Raw genomic sequence first — 20,984 nt, 5'->3', positions numbered from 1 at the left:
CCATCCTCCCCCCCCTGCAGATGAGGACACCATATATCGGCTCGGCGTGAAAACCGAGCCGATATACGGTCGTCTGAATCCACCCTCAGTGTGACCCCTTATCTGTCCAATCTTATTGAAAAACAAACTGAAATAGTTTAGTCTGGGTCACACTAGGGGAATTGCCGCGGAATTTCAATGAGGACTTTCTGCACGGAAATTCTGCCGGCAATCTTAAGCCCAAGACTAAGGCCTCATGTCCACGGGGAAAATCAGGCCCGCTACGGATTCTCCATGGAGAATCTGCAGCGGGTCCCTCCTGCCCCACGGACATGAGCGCTTAAAATCGGAATTTAAAAGAATTAACTCACCCGCAGCGGGCCGGGAAGGTCTTCTCTTCCTCACGGCCGGATCTTCTTTTTCGGCCGGCGGATGAACTCGTCACGCCGGCGGCACATCGCCGACGTGCCGCGCATGCGCCGGGCACATCCGCTGAGCCGAAGCAAGAAAGATCCGGCTGTGAGGAAGAGAAGACCTTTCCGGCCCGCTGCGGGTGAGTTAATTCTTTTAAATTCCGATTTTAGGTCTCCCGCGGATCCAGACGGCTTCCATAGGCTTCAATAGAAGCCTGCGGGAGCCGTCCCCGCGGGAGACCCGCACGAAAATGGAGCATGGTCCAGATTTTTTCATGCTCCATTTTTTTTAAAATCCCTTTTATTGACCATCCGCGGATATTTATCTACCCGCGGGTGGTCAATGCATCCCTATGGGGTGCGGATCCGCGTGCGGGAGAATAGTTAAAAACTCGCTGCGGGTTTTAATTCTTCTTTTGTCCGTGGACATGAGGCCTAAGTAGCAAAATGGACAAGATTTGCAAAACTCTCATCCACACAGAAAAAACTGACTTGCCGCGCGGAATTGAAAGCCGAGGCATGCCAATTGTATTGCCGTTTCCACTGCAGGCTCTCTTCTCTCTATTGGGAAAGATGGCTGCAGTGGAATAAGCTGCTTTCAAAACCCGCACCACAACCCATGGGACTTCAGCTGCAGAAATCTCGCAAAATTTCTGTGTGATCCCCCATGTGAATCCAGCATTGGGGTGGAAAAATTCCAACTCCCACCCACAAAATCTAAAATAATTTGGTTGCCTGAATAAAACTAATACTTTGTTGATGCACCCTTTGACTTTATGACCGCATTCAGTCTTTTTGGGTTGGTGTCTATCAGCATGGCACATCTTTACTTGGCAATCTTTGCCTAATCTTCCTTGCAAAAGCGCTGCAAATCTGTCAGATCGTGAGGGCATCTCGTGTGTAGCGCCCTTTTCAGGTCAACTCACAGATCTTCAGTTCTGGGCTCTTGCTGGGTCATTTCAAAATGTCGACCTTCTGGTGAAGTCATTCTTTTGTTGATTTGGAGGTCTGCTTTGGGTCCATGTCTTAATGAAAGCTGAAATTCATCTTCAGCTTTTTAGCCGAGGCCTGAAGGTTTTGTGCCAAAATGGACTGATATTTGGAACTGTTCATAATTCCCTCCACCTTGACTAAAGCCCAGCTCCAGCAGCAGAAAACCAGCCCCAAAGCATAACGCTGCCCCCACCATCTTCACTGCGGGTACGGTGGTCTTCCGGTGATGTGCAGTGTTGGCTTTGTGTCAAACATCTTTTGGAATTATGGCTAAAAAGTTCAACCTTGTTCTCATTGCTGAAGAATGCAACTAAGAAAATGTCAGAAAAAATCCCCCTAGAAGAGTTGAACTTTATATAAGGTGAATCCGAATCCCTGTAAATCCCAGCAGCGGAGTACTGAGTACTATTTACCATGAGGTTAAATGTGATCGGCTAATTCTAAACACAACCACATCCCAAATATACGAGGGTGCGAACACTTATGCAACCACATTGTTTTAGTTTTGTTATTCTTGCAACCTAAAAGATTTCATTTTTTTCCCCAATGGGATTGTACAGATAACGGGTCACATGGGAGGTGGAAATAATGCTGAAATAGTTCATCTCTGTCGGATTTTTTTAGCTTGATAAAACATGGTATTTTAACAGGGGTGTGTAGACTTCTTATATCCACCGTATGCATGTAGGAAATACCACACATATCTGATTAAAGGAATTATATTAGATTAGAAAAAAATGCTTTCTTCCAGAAACAGCGCCCTCTTGTCCATAGGCTGTGCCTGGTATTACAACTCAACTTCATTGGAGTGAATGGTATTGGGATGTAACACCAGATGGTGCACATGATCAAAGGAGATTTCTGAGTTGTAAGTGCTCATCAGATTGTAAAAGATTATATCCATTGGCCTTTAACAATGCACTGTTATGCTGCAGATGGAGAGAATGTAATACCAATATCACTCTCCGCGGGGCTGATCACCCAAAAAAATGGTTCCAATAGGAAGATATTCCTAGGGTGAAGCTAGCCATACACATTAGAGAAACATAGGCTGAACCAACCAATGTATGGGGTCTCTTGACACTACCTCAATGGCAGATATTGGAGAAAGAAGGATTGGTGGCACATATATCGAGGAGTCCAATTCAAAACCCACTGAGACCTCCAATTGTATGGACCCCCGCTACAGCAGAGGTGAGCATCCAGATAATAGAAAAGCTGTCCAGTGCCAAGTCGGTTCTTGTCAAGGCTTTATTTTGATGCCATTGGATCAAACCTAAAAACCAGACACGCCCAGTGCTATGATTAATGGCGCATAAGTGGGTGTGTCTTATGCAGCCTGGTTTTTACGTTGGATAGACAAATATAGCTATTGTGACAAGAACCCATTCAGCGTTGGTTGGATTGCTATTGTAAAGGAAGATCGGCATCCTGAATTATAACTGTATGCGCACCTTAACGTGTAGACATCTGCAGGCTTGTTGTGAATGTTTCATGTCAGTGAAAATGGGTCCAATACGAGACAAATACTAGACAAGGTGTATGAGAGGATAGCTACTGGAAACACTTGGGTAGGAAAAACACTATTTAGTGAAAGTAAAGGCATCACCAGTCACATACCGCTAATGAAAGTAGACCTAGCTGACCTAGTAGACCTTCTGTCGCTGAAAGTACCAGAAGAAAAAGCGCTGTATACAGCTGGGCATGGGGAAAAAAAAACAGCATATTCACCTGTCTTCAGCCCTGCAGCACCCAGCTGCACGGCCCCATCTCCTTACATGGATGGTCGCTTGAAGGTAACTGCTACGGCCAATCAGAGGCCATAGCCTCACCTTCCTAACTCCTGGCATTATGGCTCATGGGATGTGAGGGCTGATGCCAGGAGTTTGGAGGAGGATACTGTAGCTTCTGATTGGCCACAGCGCTTACTTAACTTCCAGTGGTCGTTTATGCGGGAGGACGGGGCAGTAGGGGCTGCTCAGCTGGGTGCTAGAGGGCTGAAGACAAGTAAGTATGCTGTTTTTTTTCTCCATTTTCTCTCATGCCAAGCCATCTAAAACATTTGTCTTGTAAAGACAAAACTTCTTTAAAGCGTGAATCCCTCAAGTGTTGCCTTAGGCTTCGGGCCAAAGCCAAACCAGTCTGCGGTCAGTGGATCCAAGTCTGCTGATTCTGGCAGATCCTCCACTGATTGGATATTGATGACCTATCTGAAGGTCATCCATATTGGTATTGGAGTATTGAAAATCCCTTTAGCCCCTTGGGTTCACGTACAATTTCTAACTGTTAATATATGAATGAATTTTGTATTTGATACATTGGATTCCCTGGACGTATATGAAAATCCGATCACATTTTAGGTCAGATAATATAGAAAATTCGACAAACTTTCTAGTATCACTGTGTATAAAGAACTGTAGAGTAGAACTGAGTTACTTGTCTTTAACAAGTAAGGACTAAGCCAATTTAGGCCCGTAGCTAATGAGACAAAAAGGTCAACGTTTCTTCAAATGCTTTCGAAATACCAGACCATTAGAATGATTTGTGTACTATTTATGGAGTCACGGACTACACAAGAACATCTGCTATTAGGTTTTATGAAGGCTCAACATCATTCGGAACTTGTGTTCAGATTTTATAGCTTTTATTTCATCTTAGTTCAGATTTATCCAATTAAACTAGTGAGAAGAATTCACTTTTAACGGGTACAATGGGTTTTGCCCCTTGTTTCCACACAGACACCATAATCAGTATGTCATACTTAAAACTCGGTTTTAAACTTTATACATGGGACTCTGGAGCCTGAAGACTAAGAGACCCCGGAGGAACTCCGAGGCCTCATCCTGGAAGACAAAATGGCTGGTGATGCTCAAAAGGCAAAGGGGACCCTGATACATACAGGTTACACCACATAATCACCAAGAGAGAAGGGGACTGGACCAGAGACTCATCCTTCCTTCCAGGAGGCTGGGACTATTATTGAGCTCCATGTTTCGTGACTTGGGGTAGCATCCTCTTTGGCTCTAACAATAAACTTTCTGCTGCCAGCAAGGGCTGGAACCAATGCACTGCGGACCTCAATGGCAGCAAAAACGTGGCTACCTGATCTCTAAAGGTTTGCGTTAATTCTAGACGACAATAAAAACTTCGGATCAGAATTTTCCCCCTTCAACACAACAATGTTTGTGGCTTTTTTTTTTTCTTTAAAAAAAACATTTTCATTTTTTTTTAGCGAAACTCTGAAAAATAACCTATTTAGTGAAAAACAGAATTCAAAATAAAAAAAAAGAGGCAACAATCAAAGAAAGCTACAAAGAATCACGGTACGAAGATACGCAGGTGCGCCAAAGCATCATCCCAGCCTGCGAAAAAAAGGGGAAGATAGATGGAAAGGGGGTGAGCTTTGAGAAACAGAACACCCACACATACAAACATACGCACAATCACACATTGTTGTACGCACGTTGGACACCGACAACCACACACGTACGGTAAAGAGCCTGTGGAGCTGAATCCACCCTAATTCTACCTTCATGTCCCATCAAACGGTACATGAGGAGGTGTCTAAGACGCAATAACACAGGTATTGCCTTTTACTTTTGCTTTCTATAAAGAAAAACGAACCCTGAAAAGAATTTTTAGGGTCCATCGCACCTTCACACCAACTACAAAAAAGTGAGTTGTTACATCGCTAACCACCTTAGGCACACTCTAGTGCTTTTGTGGCTCACACGTATTTGTAGAAGCCATGGAAAGTTTGCAGGCTTGTCCGCCCGGAGAGAGGGGCTTCCTGCGGGAGGTTCCCGCCTTGCCCTTCTCAGCGTCTCTGTAACACTGTGTTGGGATGTAGTGCCGCTCCTTATGAGGCCAGAAGGAAAACTGCAGCTGTGTCTGGTATAACAAATATAAGGACAGTTTTAGAGCACAATCCTTGTTGAGGAGCTGCAGATGGCACAGGTTGGCCCAGGGGCATCCTGTTACCTAAAGTTCCAAGCTGGCAATTCCTTATACAAGCCTGCAGGCTGTATTTGTGCAGACAGTAAGAGCGTGGCCAATGCATTGGTTTAGTTGGAGGTAACCGAAGACTGCAGGAGATCGCAGAGTGCAGAAAAAGCCATAAGCTCAGGCTTTGAGTTGGTGCCATTGTGCTACAGCTGTTCTTGGATGAGAAATCATGTCTTTCCAGTGCTTTACCTCTCCGGGACCACTCTTCCAAGACAGGTAGATCTGCAAAAAGGATGGTCATGGTTAGCGGATGTATAGATGTCTTTGTATAGTCAACAGACAATGTATAGTCTTTAAAATGTTGTAGCACTCAAGTAGGGTTCACCAGCCATGAGATGATCCTGGAACTATTGTATGTCTCGCTAAATGCTTTCACGTTTAATGGGGTTCCATCTTTAGCTGGTGGTGCTTGAGCATTTATGGTGCGTCAGAATATCTATGTGGTTTTCTACTTCTCATGCCCTTCAAAAAAACCTAAAAAAATTCAACAGCTATTATCTGGGGTTATACAATACATAGACCTACTCTGAAATGGTTTTTCCTGTCTATTCCCATGGAGCAAGACCCCACTAGCGCATGCATTCACAGAAAATTGGTTATAATGCGGCTGTGGCTGCCAGCTTATCTCTCCTGGTGGCCATGACATGCATCTTGCTCCTATGTCCAGCAGACGCCCTGCTTTGATATCTACCCTATCTTTGTCTGCGGCTCAGAGTGTGGCCACGCTCTTCAAAGGCCAACTTGAACCTAGCAAGGTCTTCCCCTGACAATCATGTGGTAGCCCTGACTATACAAGACCTCCTCCCCATACGGAATGTGCCTAAGTTTGTGGCCTTTTTGTCCTGCTGAAGGTGCTATTCAAGTATGTTTTGATTCTCTGGTTCCTGACTTCGCCTATTCCTGACCGTGTTGCATTCTCTGCTCCTGACCTCAGCTTGTTGTACTGAACATACATTTTCTGCTTCCTTTCCTGACCTCTAGCCTCTTCTACTATGCTGAATCCATTTTGTATGTCATGACCTCTTTCTTCTTCCTTGTTCTGAGGTTGTGCTGCCCACCCCAATCTGGACTGTCTGACTATGCTCCTGTTTGCATGCTCAAGTACCGAGTCTTAGTCTATAGTAGTGTCAGTTCCAGTATAATGGGGACCACTTCCAGAGTAATAGCCTGGGGAGCCCACAGTAAAGCCCAGATCCCAGCTGGTGGCGTTAAAGGATGAGAACAAAGATACCCTGAGCCAAACCATATTTGGCTCTACATCAACTGGACTAGACAGAATTCAGTGGTGGAGCATTCACAATCTCCTCGAAACTACAAATGCAAAAGCTTTTTCCTTTCTGCTGTGTTCTTATTAACATTCAGCTCTAGATTTCAGTTTTTCTGTTTCTAATATATCTCATCCTAATGTTAATCCACTCACAACTCCCTCATATTCGGCATCCAATTAACACATCTGTCTTTTCTCCAATCCAAGCAAAATGCTGCAGTTACCCTCCTCATCTGTCATTGTGTAATGCAAATCCCTTCACTGCCTCGCCGTGTATTCTTTTACAATCCCCCACTCTCATATATAAATCCCTGAAACGCGTTTCATATTCAAACCCAGATCCTTCTGGTCCAATTACTTATAATGAAAATAGGTCCAAAAATGCTCAACGTAAGAAGTAAGTGACATCTATTTCTGCCTTGGGAAGTGATGAATAGTTAAGTCTGCTAAAGATGCCATTGTTATTGCTCACCAGTCCCTGTCATAATATTCCCATTAGCGTCTACCTACCAAAAGGTGGCCGTTTTCTGTCAGAAACCAATATGCTTTATAATGAAAATGGCCATTTCACAAAAAGTCTCGAACTCGATTGGTTTCCTTGTAACAGGCAGCAGTAATATGAACATCTTTCATTATTCATTTTAGATATATCTCCTATAAAGAAGATCTGGAGCCATTTAGTATCTTTGTATAGATATATCACATCTTCCATGGTACTTACCTTGCCAATTACATCGTTACGACTAAGCTTGTCTTTGTCCATGACGGTTATGATGATCGTCGTCTCCCTAAGTTTCTCGGTGGGTATATCAAAGATGAACGATTCATTAAAGATAGGATTTAAGCACCGCTTCATGACCACTGTTTTCTTCTTCTCGACCCTCTTATCCTTATACATGAGCCAAACTTTAACATAAGGGTCTGTGGAGGAGAAAAGCGACATAACCAATGAGCTCAAAAACATAATTTTAGGCCCCAGTTTCTACTCTTTTGTTTCACTGATCTATTCTCTTTACCAGTTAGGCCTCATGTCCACGGGCTTAAAATCCACAGTGTTTCTCCCGCATGAGGATCCGCACCCCATAGGGATACATTGGACACCCGCAGGTAGTTAAATACCTGCGGATGTCATTTTTCCCGTCAGGCACGGATCTGCATGCGGGAAAAAAATGGACATGCTCCCCGTACCAGAATTAAGGAAGATCCGCATCGTCCGGAGCAGGTGAGTTTATTCTGATTTTTAGGCCTCATGTTTGCGGGGCAGGAGGGACCCACTATGGATTCTACATTTCCCCGTGGACATGAGGTCTTAATGTATCTCTTCCCAGACACATAAATAGAGGGGAAGTAGCTCCCAATCATAAGGGAAAATTGAACTACTTCCTAATAAAAAAAAATAGAAGTAAAGAAAAAAAACCTCCTGGTCCATCTAGACGCCCTTCTATTAGCTCTTACTTAGTATATGATCTATGCTTATCTCAGCCAGCTTAATTTAAGTTACTGTTGATTTTCCAACCACGTCTGCTGGAAGTTTGTTCCATGTATCTACTATTCTCAGTAGAAGAATATTTCCCAACGTTACTTCTGATTACCCCCCAACTAATCTCAGGGTGTGCTCATGAAGGCCCAATGCCAGAGGCGTAACTTGAGGCTCATGGGCCCCAATGCAAAAGCTGTAACAGGGCCCCCAACTATAATGCTTTATTCATAGTACTGGGCTCCCTATATGGAGAAGAGAGGCCTTATGGGCCCCCTAAGGCTCCTGGGCCCGGGTGCAACTGCATCCCCTGCATCCTCTATAGTTACGCCAGTGCCCAATGCCTACTTACACACATGGATTCCACTGCTGAATCCCGCAGCGGAATCTAACCGAGCCAGCAGACATGGACAGGAAAAGACATTTTCTTACCTGTCCAGATCCAGCGCAGGTCTCCTCCGTGCAGGAAGGATCTTCTTTCTTTGGCACAGTGGATGCGTCTGGACATGCTGGTGATGTGCCGGACGCATGCGCAGTGCAATTTTTTTTTATTTTAAATCTCCTGCTTTCCCGCGGAACCATGGCACGTCCACAGCGGCAGCTACAGGAGTGCCACAGATCGGATGGCTTTCATTGACTTCAACGGAAGCCATCCTGCAGGATCTGCATAAAAAATGGAGCATGCCGAGATTTCCTCCCACACATGTAACCCGTTCGCTGGAAAAAAAAATTATATCCGCATGCTTAAAATGCATCTCTATGGGCGGCTTGATTTGTGGTGCCCCGCACAGTTTTCACAAATCAAATCTGCCCGTGGACATGGGGCCTTATTCTAGTATTAACCTTTAACATATACAGAATAAAGGGTTTCCATCATCTCCCCCTCACTTCTATCCTCCTGTAACGTATATAAAGGTCTTCATCATGTCCCCTCTCCCTTCTCTCCTCCTGTAACATATATAAAGGTTTCCATCATGTCCCCTCTCCCTTCTCTCCTCCTGTAACATATATAAAGGTTTCCATCATGTCCCCACTCCATTCACTCCTCATGTAACATATATAAAGGTTTCCATCATGTCCCCCTCACTTCTCTCCTCCTGTAACATTTATAAAGGACTCCATCATGTCCTCCCTCCATTCACTCCTCATGTAATATATATAAAGGTTTCCATCATGTCCTCCCTCCCTTCACCCGTCATGTAATATATATATAAAGGTTTCCATCACGTCTCTCCTTCTCCTCTCACGTTATTCTAGTATTTAGGTTCCTAATAAATTCACTTCCCTTCTAAACCTTATTTATACCTTTACCATATACAGAATAAAGGGTTTCCATCATGTTCCCCTCTCCCTTCTCTCCTTCTGTAACATATATAAAGGTCTTCATCATGTCCCCTCTCCCTTCTCTCCTCCTGTAACATATATAAAGGTTTCCATCATGTCCCTCCTCTCCCTTCACTCCTCCTGTAACATATATAAAGGTTTCCATCATGTTCCCCTCTCCCTTCTCTCCTCCTGTAACATATATAAAGGTCTTCATCATGTCCCCTCTCCCTTCTCTCCTCCTGTAACATATATAAAGGTTTCCATCATGTCCCTCCTCTCCCTTCACTCCTCCTGTAACATATATAAAGGTTTCCATCATGTCCCCCTCTCCCTTCCCTCCTCCTGTAACATATATAAATGTTTCCATCATGGCCCTCCTCTCCCTTTTCTCCTCCTGTAACATATATAAAGGTTTCCATCATGTCCCCCTCTCCCTTCTCTCCTCCTGTAACATATATAAATGTTTCCATCATGTCCCTCCTCTCCCTTCTCTCCTCCTGTAACATATATAAAGGTTTCCATCATGTCCCCCTCACTCTTCTCTCTTCCTGTAACATATATAAAGGTTTCCATCATGTCCCCCTTTCCCTTCTCTCTTCCTGTAACATATATAAAGGTCTCCATCATGTCCTCCTCTCTCTTCTCTCCTCCTGTAACATATATAAAAGTTTCCATCATGTCCCCCTCTCTCTTCTCTCTTCCTGTAACATATATAAAGGTTTCCATCATGTCCCCCTTTCCCTTCTCTCCTCCTGTAACATATATAAAGGTTTCCATCATGTCCCCCCCCTCCCTTCTCTCCTCCTGTAACATATATAAAGGTTTCTATCATGTCCCCCTCTCCCTTCTCTCCTCCTGTAACATATATAAAGGTTTCCATCATGTCCCTCCTCTCCCTTCTGTTCTCCTGCAACATACATAAAGGTTTCCATCATGTCCCCCTCACTTCTCTCCTCCTGTAACATATATAAAGGTTTCCATCATGTCCCCCCCCTCCCTTCTCTCCTCCTGTAACATATATAAAGGTTTCTATCATGTCCCCCTCTCCCTTCTCTCCTCCTGTAACATATATAAAGGTTTCCATCATGTCCCTCCTCTCCCTTCTGTTCTCCTGCAACATACATAAAGGTTTCCATCATGTCCCCCTCACTTCTCTCCTCCTGTAACATATATAAAGGTTTCCATCATGTCCCCCTCTCCCTTCTCGTCTATTTTAATATATATAAAGGTTTCCATCATGTCCCTCCTCTCCCTTCTCTCCTCCTGTAACAAATATAAAGGTTTCCATCATGTCCCCCTCTCCCTTCTCTCCTCCTGTTACATATATAAAGGCCTCCATTATGTCCCTCCTCTCCCTTCTCGTCTCTTGTAATATATATAAAGGTCTGCTTCATGTCCCTCCTCTCCCTTCTGTTCGCCTGCAACATATATAAAGGTTTCCATCATGTCCCTCCTCTCCCTTCTCTCCTCCTGTAACATATATAAAGGTTTCCATCATGTCCTCCTCTCCCTTCTCTCCTTCTATAACCTATATAAAGGTTTCCATCATGTCCCCCTCTCCCTTCTCTCCTCCTGTAACATATATAAAGATTTACATCATGTCCCTTCTCTCCCTTCTGTTCGCCTGCAACATACATAAAGGTTTCCATCATGTCCCCTTTTCCCTTCTCTCCTCCTGTAACATATATAAAGGTTTCCATCATGTCCTTCCTCTCCCTTCTCTCCTCCTGTAACATACTGCATATAAAGGTTTCCATCATATCGTCCTCTCCCTTCTGTTCTCCTGCAACATAAATAAAGGTTTCCATCATGTCCCCTTTTCCCTTCTCCCCTCCTGTAACATATATAAAGCTTTCCATCATGTCCTCCCTCTCCCTTCTCTCCTCCTGTAACCTATATAAAGGTTTCCATCATGTCCCCTCTCTCCCTTCTCTCCTCCTGTTACATATATAAAAGTTTCCATCATATTCCCCTCTCCCTTCTCTCCTCCTGTTACATATATAAAGGTTTCCATCATGTCCTCCCTCTCCCTTCTCTCCTCCTGTAACATATATAAACGTTTCCATCATGTCCCTCATCTCCCTTCTCTTCTTCTGTAACATATATAAAGGTTTCCATCATGTCCCCCTCTCCCTTCTCATCTCTTGTAACACATATAAAGGTTTCCATCATGTCCCCCTCTCCCTTCTCATCTCTTGTAACACATATAAAGGATTCCATCATGTCCCCCCCTCCCTTCTCATCTCTTGTAACACATATAAAGGTTACTATCATGTCCCCCCTCCCCCAGGCTTCTCTCTTCCAGGCTATACAAATTAAGTATTTCCTGACAAGTTTTGTTCTTGAGACCTTCCACTAGTTTTGTAGCCCGTCTTAGGACTTGTTCTATTTTATCAATGTCTTTCTGTAGATGAGGTCTCCCCAACTGACTGCAGTATTCCAGATGTGATCTCACCAGAGCTCTATACAGCGGGATCACAATCTCCCTCTTTCTACTGGTCATAACTCTAGCTATGCAGCAGAACATCCTACTTGCTTTCTGCCTCACTGCACAGATTTTTGAAGCTGTCAGAAATCAAAGCCCCCAAATCCTTTAGCTTCTGAAGTTCTGGATAACACAGAACAGCCAAGACAATACTCAGTCTGAGGATTCCTAACCCTTAAGCAGTTGCATTATCCAACATTTGGAAAGGTTAATGTTGTCTTCCGTCATCATTTCCCCATCTCAGCATATATAAAATGGCACATTTTGGCCCTTTTCCAGGAAAGAAAAGCAGCAAGGCCCCTCAGGCTATGTGTCTGTCCCTGCTTTGTTGAAGTTGTGGTCCTTGTCACCAGGTGGAGCCCCATGAATGTTCACACTGTCCTTGGGGAATGGAATAAGGCCAACCTAAACTGTAGACTCCTCTTTCCATGGTCCTGTAGCAGCTGCAGGGTCCTTCTCTATGGTATGTATACCCTTGCCTCCGCTTCATATTAAGCCATTCACCGAAGAGTTTCACCAGCAAGATAGCCATCTTGTGAGCTGATTCGTTATTCTAATCTATCAAACTAATTAATTAGGAGCTACAGACAAACCTGGTGTATATATCTTGTAGACTGAATATTACCAATTAGTTCCACACGGTGATTGCATTGCTGTTCATCTAGGATAATCCTGGCAAAGGCAGTATTTGGCAGCAAAACTATTTATCAGTATAGAGGTGGAGAATCTAGAAGCCCTTTGGGAAGTCTCCTGTGTACATACAATTCCAGAGAAATCAGTCAAACACCGGCACCGGTAGGTATTTGCTTGCTCTTCTTTCAGCTTTGTTTCCATCACATGCTGCACTGCTTTTAGGGGTAGAATACTGAGTCTCATGGTGGCACCATATGGCGGCATACTTTATACCTATAGGTCTCTAACATAAACCAGGCCATTCTGTGAGACCTTATGCACACAGAGGCATGGGAAGTCCCTGCAGTTCTTTACTAGTGGGGCATACTTACTCCATGAGCCGCCATATGGTGCTCCCTAAAGCAACACATTATGTAACATAGTATGTTAGGCTGGAGACAATGTCCATCCAGTTCAGGCTGTTTCCACCCTCCTTAGACAGTCTCTAATAGAAGCACTGCTTTTAGGGGAGACTACTGAGTCTCATAGTTGCACCATATGGCGGCACATATTATACCTATAGGTTGTTAACACAGACCAGGCCAGTCAAAAAGGCTTTATGTACACAGAAGCATGGAAAATCCCTACAGCTCTTTACTATGGAGCCATACTCACTCGATTAACCGCCATATGGTGCTCCTTATAGTGCTGTATTATGTATACATTCTCCAGTAGAGGCGCTGCTTTTAGGGGAGAATACGGAGTCTCATGGTAGCACAATATGGCGAAACACATTATTTCTATAGGTTGTTAACACAAACCAGGAGAGTCTATGAGGCCACATTCACACAGAGGCATGGAAAGTCCCTATGGCTCTTAATCACTCCATTAACCGACATATGGTGCTCCCTATAGTGCCGTAATATGTATACATTCTCCACTGAAAGCACTGAGTCTCAAGGTTGCACCATATGGCGGCACATATTATACCTATAGACCAGGAGAGTCTATGAGGCCACATGCACACAGAGGCATAGAAAGTCCCTATAGCTCTATAGGTATTATATTATGACTCATATAACAGAATATATACAGAACTGTAATACGCTTGTGCGCACAAGGTCCAATACTGCGACATTACCGTACGGAAATAAAAATGGCTGCCAACATTTCTTCATTAAATGAAACAGCTGCTACTAAATATAATCCGCCGCAATTATGATGGATCACATAAACACAGTGTCAAAACTTTTAATGGCTTTTCAGGTAAATCGTAGATAAACTAATAAACTAATAGGGGAATTACATTTAGGACTGAGGTTTCCTGCAAACAATTGAGTTATGAGGCTTCCCGTGTGCAAACAACAAGTAGGCGTTAAGAAGGCTCCTGTTTTCACAGTCTACTACATTTCTAAGAGCGGGTTTATATAAAATTGCATTGTGAGGTTAATGCGTTCCCAGTAGGATGTAGAAATATGATATTACTTGAAATTTTATATACAAGGGGTGGACAAAAATATGGAAACACTATATAAAATGCATGGGATTTTAATCATTAGCACTGAGCTGTCCTTTTGACTCATACTTGGCTGAGAGCTGACCTGACAAATTTGTGTTTACTTCACCTCTTGCCCTGCTCTGAGTAGTTTTGGGAGCAGCTGGTAACAGCAGCTCAGTGGCTCAAACCCCTGACCAATGGAACCTTGTTGCTCGGGCGGATGTTCACTTCTGCCTGGCAACATCTGTGTCATATTACTGCCACTTAAATGACATGGGATTATAAATCATATTTCAGTAAGACATGTAGAAATCGATTTTAAGGCATGCATTTCGTTTGGTGTTTCCATATTTTTGTCCACCCCCTGTACATCTATTTTTCTGTTGGCTGCATTCAAGAAAAAATTAATTATTAGCCATGTTGGTCTTATTTGCTCATAATCTTAATATCGGTTGTCCAGGACTTTTACTGTTAATGATCCTTCATATAGGTCATCAATAGTTGATCAGGGGTCTGCCTCTCTGAATCCCGGCCAATCAGCCGATGTGCTGTTCGTATTGGAGCGGTCCAGTTTGGTCATACAAGCACACCTCCCACTAAATTCAGTAGTACCAAAACTGGCCACCTTAATGTTGACAGCGCTATCTGCTTCCAGCACTGTCCACAATGACAGCATACCTAGCGGCAAATCCCCGCTGATCAACTATTGGTGACCTACTCCGAGGATAGGTCATCAGTAGTAAAAGTCCTAGACAACCCCTTTAAATACCAGTATTTCCATTAGAGACACTTATGACATATTCTGTGGGATTATCCATATCTTTAGAAAAAGGTAGTTTCTAGAACTCCCATAGAAATGAATGGAGAGTACCATGTACATGTGTGGCCGCTACTTCATTCATTCCTTGAATGGATGAGACAACTGGTCATCACCTCTCCAGGCTGGACAGAAGACCTTTGTTTAGGAGATAGGTGTGGGTCTTAGGGCTCACACCCACTGGCATTTTTTTTTCTATCTTGCGCTGCGAGAGCAAGTGAAAACACTCGCCTCGCAGCGCAAGAAAAACGCTGGAAAATCGCTGGAACATCGCCATTGTTTTCAATGGGGCCAGCGGAAGTAGCGCTAGCCCCATTGCAAACATAGGGAGAATATCGCGGACTTCTGCCACAGCTGTGACAGCTGTGGCAGGAGTTTCCTTCTTTCCCGCGGGGACCGCAAAGTGCAAAAGTGCAGCATGCTATCCCATTGCTTTCAATGGGATCGGTGCTGCTGCCAGTCCCATTGAAAGCAGCGTTTTGTAGCAAGCCCCGCAGTATGATTTTCGGGGAAGGGCTTGAAATATAAGCCCTTCCCTGAAAAATCATCATTAACTGGTTAAAAAAAGAAAAAAAATTACTCACCTCTCCGCCACTCAGACGCGTCCTCCGGCTGGCTCCCCGCCACTGCAGTCCAGCACTTTAAAAATCCCCACCTCCTGAAAGGGCTGTGCTGATTGGCTGAACACTCAGCCAATCACAGCTAGTGCTTAGCTATTGGCTGAGCGCTCAGCCAATTACAGCTAGTGCTTAGCTATTGGCTGAGCGCTCAGCCAATTACAGCTAGTGCTTAGCTATTCATCCCCGGTCCCCGCGGGGATGAAGGAGACTCCTGCCACAGCTGTGACAGCTGTGGCAGAAGTCCGCGGTATTCTCCCTATGTTTTTAATGGGGCTAGCGCTGCTGCTGGCCCCATTGAAAACACTGGCGATGTTCCAGCGATTTTCCAGCGTTTTTCTTGCGCTGCGAGGCGAGTGTTTTCACTTGCTCTCGCAGCGCAAGATAGAAAAAAAAAACGCCAGTGGGTGTCCACCCTTAGAAGTGGGACCTGCACCTATCAGACATAGTATCATAGTATGTAAGGCCAAAAAAAGGCATATGTCCATCTAGTTAAGCCTATTACCCCCCCCAATGTTTATCCAGAGGAAGGAAAAAAAATTATTTCCTGACTCCAATCTGGTATCTGCTGTGGATATGCTATAAATGTGCATGATGTCAAACCCCCTTTAAATAAATAACTTGTTATGGATCCATAATGCTGCTCCCATATAAATTCTTTATCTATATACCTCTAATTTCAGTGTATTATGAAGGCATTCTCCCCTACAAGCATTTCATCTAATTTATTACTCCCTGTTATCAGCCATTTCATGCTGTGGAGTATAGTATTCTTCAATAGGGCAATCAAAAAGAAGTCTAGGCAAATATATGCCCCCATGATCATTATTAGTGTTGAGCAAATGGAAATAGTTGAACCCTGTTTTGGGTCGAACTTTGTTAAAAGTACACTTTGGTGCGAACGTGAACTTCAGGCAATTTCTCTCGACCAAACTCACTTCATTTCCCCCTCCTCCTCTTCCTCCATGTCCTTGCAGCACTTCAAATCTGACCAAAGACAACATCTTATGGAGTTTGTATGTTTGCAATATTTATGTTTCTTCTCCTTTTCCTCCTCCTCTGGAAGAAGGAGGAAGAAGCATGGTGGCTCAGTGGTTAGCATTGCTGCCTTGCAGTGCTGGGATGCCAGGTTCAAATCCAACTGAGAAGATGGCCTTGGTCAGATTTGAACTAGGACCCCAGCGCTGCAAGGCAACGGTGCTAACCATGTAGAAGAAGACAACAACTTTTATAGCTCTTAGACTTTGTAATACACCAGTTTTAGGTGGATTGGTGAAGAAGTTCCGGTTTGATTCGGACTAAACTGAAATTTGCCAAACCGGACTTTTCAAAAGTTCGCTCAACACTAATCACTACTTGCATTTTTCCACTTCGCCAGCCACTTTTATAAGCTACAGGCTGTACATTTACTGCACTTTGAGAAACTTTACATTTTTCAACAATAGTAATCTTTCATGCATCATTCGTTTTCTGGTCTATCTTCATTAGGCTGTCTGCAGACGGGCGGAAATTCCGCGGCGGGATTTCCCGTGGAATTTCCGCCCCTGGAAGCTGCCATAGGATTGTGTTAACAAACGCAATCCTATGCAGACGGCCGCGACTTGGCCGTGCGAAATCTCGCACAGCAAACAAATTGCGGCATGCTCTATTTCTGGCCAACGGCTCCACTCTGCGCATGCGCCGGCACATGAAAGAGCCGGGGCCGCGGGAGAGGTGAGTGTCACGCTGCTCTCTGCAGGCGCTCGGGTCGGGCCCCGCTGCGAGAATTCTAGCAGCTGGATCTGACCTGGCCGTCTGCAGGCGGCCTTAACATAATTGAACTGGCAAGTTTTTCTTAAACCAATACATTTTACAGACCGCTCCATCTGGGTATTATGTTATGCGTCAGTAACGCTGCGTTACGCTAGTATAGGAAAACCGGTTAATTACATGGGAGCTATTTTTCCTGTCTTGATAATAGTAGACTTTGTCAAAACTCTCTACAAAAAGAAATATGAAAAGGCTTTCATTTGAGACTTGTACAGACCTGAGGTGCCCCCGATATCCATGGCTTTTAAATTCCGGGCTTTGATGATGTTGACTATGATTGAGTTTGCTGAGGGGTTATAACAGAGTGACAGCAGCAATTCTCCTCGGCTTCCCTGCAAGATACATACAACATAAATCCACAAGATGGAAATTTTCATTAATACTACTTTTGTTTTAGATGAAAGTGATTGACAGAAAGTGTATTGAGAAGAGAAATAGTATTCGAAAATCTAAGCAGCCTTGGAATGCCTGCAACAATCCCTAAAAGGAACATCTCCTGAATTTTTAAAGGGGTTGTTCTGCCCAAAAAACATTGGATAAGTGATAAGAACCATGCGATAGGAGATAACTATATGATTGATGGAAGTTCCACCACTGAGGCCCCCATTGATCATGAATAAAGGGTCTGAAAGGTTCTTGAATGACTACTAGTTTACAAGTTGAGCATACATGCTGTACCTTTATTCGTTCCATGGGGCGGCAAGAGATTGCAAAAGTTTACCTCCTAAAGCCCCATTGAATTGAACAGAGCAGTAGAGTGTATACATGACCACCGCTCCATTCATTCGGGTATGCTTGGAACCCCTTTCTCATGATTATCCCAAAATACGGTCTCCAGGAAGAGACCGCACGCACGCACAAAGACACGCATCTATTAGCCCCAATGTATTCCCTATGGTATGTGTATATGTCCGTGCTTTACAGGCGTGTGCCTGCAAAGATAGGACATACGTGCACCATAGTGAATGCATGCATTGTTTTCAATAGAGCCGCGGCTACTGCCGGTGGCTCTATTGAAAACAATGGTCTGCCAGCACCCCTGCATTGTTTTTCAGAGAAGGGCTTTACATATAAGCTCTTCCCTGAAAAACAAAACTTTTAGTGTAAAAAATAAATAAATAAACTTACCTGTCCACCACTGCCGTGTCCCCTGTGGGGATGAAGAACACATCTGTCTTCATCCCGGCTAGTAAAAAGAATTCCCTGCTGCTACTTCTGCCACATCTGTGACAGATGCAGCAGAGGAATTCTTCAATTCTCTACCGCAGCTGTCACACATGACAGCTGCAGTAGAGAATTCTGCGGCTGGCACCCCATCAATTGATTTCAGGGAAGGGCTTTAAATATAAGCCCTTCCCTGAAAATCCTGTAAAAATGCTTTAAAAACCGAAAAAAATAGATACTCACCTTGCTTCAGCTGCCGGGGCTCAGCCGCGTCTTCTCCTGCTGTCCCCTGCTCTGTAGTGCTGATCTGTTAGCAGGCAGGGATTTAACGTTCCCTCCTGCTGGAAGAGCTGAATGTGATTGGCTAAGGTGCTCAGTCAATCCCAGGCAGCTCTTGCCTGTCATTCATTCGAATTAAAGAATTCCTCTGCTGCATCTGTCACAGATGTGGCAGAAGTAGCAGCAGGGAATTCTTTGTACTAGCGGGGATGAAGAAAACATCTGCCGCATGCGGCAGATGTGTTCTTCCTCCCCGCGGGGGTTACGGCAGCGGCGGACAGGTAAGTTTATTTATTTATTTTTACACTAAAAATTTTGTTTTTCAGGGAAGGGCTTATATGTAAAGCCCTTCCCTGAAAAAGAATCCTGGGGGTCAGCAGAGCATTGTTTTCAATGGAGCCACCGGCAGCAGCCGCGGCTCCATTGAAAACAATGCACGGACCTGCATTCACGCGTGTTTTTGCATGTACATGGGTGCGCACTTATGTATGCACCTATGTATGCACAAAAACACGCTCGTGTGAAGTCACCCTAAATCTCCCATCCTCTAATGTGATGACTCTGCTGACCATATTCCAGTCTGCATAACAAAGCTGAAAACTGATCTGCAGAAAACATGAAATGTAGCTTGTTGTATGAACTCTGGTCAGTGGCTCTTGTGAGAATAGGAATATAAAACGTCCCCTTTAAAGAGCATTTCCTCCTAAGGCAAAAAAAGAAGTCCTAGATTCGTCCTCTTCTACATAGTTGTTAAATATTCTATTCAGCTGTTACTTACTCATAACTGTTTTCACTTGCTGATTTTCCCAAAGCGAGAATTGCTTTGTTTTTCTTGCCATTAGAGCTTCTAATGGGGTTTTCATGCATCAACCTCAGACTTCTTGAATTGCAAAACTGCCTAGTTATTAAGTGGTGCGGTACATTTTGGCTGCTTCCCATATTAAAACTGAGAGATACAATAAAGGCCATATTGGTTGGCACTCAGCTTTCCCAGAAGAAGATATACCTCTTGTGTATTTAGTGGTGATTTGGATAGAAATGCTCTGTGTTTTTCAGCTATACATGCACTATCCTACCAAAATTATTTGGACCCCCTATCAGTAGAATGGATTGTGTCTTATTAGCGTATCACATGTCCTAAGAACATCTACAATGGTGCTTAGTCATTGGACAGTTGAGCAATGGAAGAATGTTCTATGGAGTGATGAATCAGATGGAGGCACCTGGGTGTGGAGGAGGCCTGGGGAATGCTTTTTGCCTGAGTATTAAGATCTGGGGATGTTTTACGTAGCATGTCCTCGGTCTTTTGGTTGTAATAGCAAGAACCATGAACATAAAGGTGCATCGTAACATTTTAGACAATAATGTGCTGCTGACAATGTGGTAATTGGCGCGGATTGTCGGTCGCGACAGCATTGTGGCATGGTGGCCTCGACGCAGGCCAAGATCTGTTGCCTTGTTATGCTGCACTAGGGTTAATGCTCCATGTGCAGAGACTGCTGGTGCTGTCTCTCTTTGCTGCATGGATGCATGCTGGATTAGTCATGCCTGGGAGAAGGTTGGAGGTGGGGTTCTCTAATTCCTCTGCTAGTCATCAGGTGTAGAGTAGCTTTATATTCTCCCCCCTCCTTCTGCTCAGTGCTGCTTATTCAGCTCCATAGAGGAGTATTGGAGTTCCTCTGTGCTGGGTGTACTGCTACGTCCAGATAAGTTGCTGCGGTTTACTTTTCAGTTGGTATTTCTGATTTTATTTCTGTTTTGCTTTGCTGTTCAGTTCGTCTCTCCAGGCATCTCTCTAGGGACAATCAGGGCCCAGGATGAAGACTGTGGGGCCGCCCCTATCAAGGCGATCACTCCACTTCTAGGCAGGGACCTGCAACCCCCTGCTAGGTTAGGGCCAGGCTTCCTTCTCCCTTGAGTGATCCTACTGTTCAGCATAGTGTGGTGTGCACTGTTCTACAGTGCATGGTATTGTCAACTGCAGTGGTTGTGAACGTCACCCTGCGTCCGTGCTGAGCATGGTGCTTGTGTGCCGCACGGACGTGACAGTAATACTCTGGGAATGGTCGGCCATACTTCCAACAAGACAACGCACCTTATCACAAATCCAACGCTGTTTTATGTTGGTTTGAGGATATGGATGTTCCACGATTGGACCGGCTGCACAACCTGAACCTGACTGAGCAACTTTGGGATGATCTGGAACATCAGGTCAGGAAATATGAACAGCATATATCTTCTTT

At 44.3% G+C, this 20,984-nt stretch overlaps 1 protein-coding gene across 2 annotated transcripts in view; it reads right to left on the bottom strand.

Annotated features, from left to right (window-relative positions):
• Positions 1 to 4,031: 4,031 nt before the first annotated feature.
• The window catches only part of SYT7 (synaptotagmin 7), a 431,166-nt gene continuing 414,213 nt past the window's right edge, over positions 4,032 to 20,984 (bottom strand). For both annotated transcript variants that reach the window (XM_066583140.1, XM_066583141.1), the window contains 3 exons: positions 17,516 to 17,630; positions 7,379 to 7,578; positions 4,032 to 5,612 (listed from right to left, as the gene is read on the bottom strand). In XM_066583140.1, the coding sequence (XP_066439237.1) occupies positions 5,508 to 5,612; positions 7,379 to 7,578; positions 17,516 to 17,630 (420 nt within the window). In that variant the 3' untranslated portion in view covers positions 4,032 to 5,507. The remainder of the gene's footprint in view (positions 5,613 to 7,378; positions 7,579 to 17,515; positions 17,631 to 20,984) is intronic.

Source organism: Eleutherodactylus coqui, chromosome 11 (genome assembly GCF_035609145.1).
Source record: "Eleutherodactylus coqui strain aEleCoq1 chromosome 11, aEleCoq1.hap1, whole genome shotgun sequence".
Taxonomy (NCBI): domain Eukaryota; kingdom Metazoa; phylum Chordata; class Amphibia; order Anura; family Eleutherodactylidae; genus Eleutherodactylus; species Eleutherodactylus coqui.
Note: the sequence above shows the minus strand (reverse complement) of the source record. Positions and strands in the feature narration are given on the sequence as shown.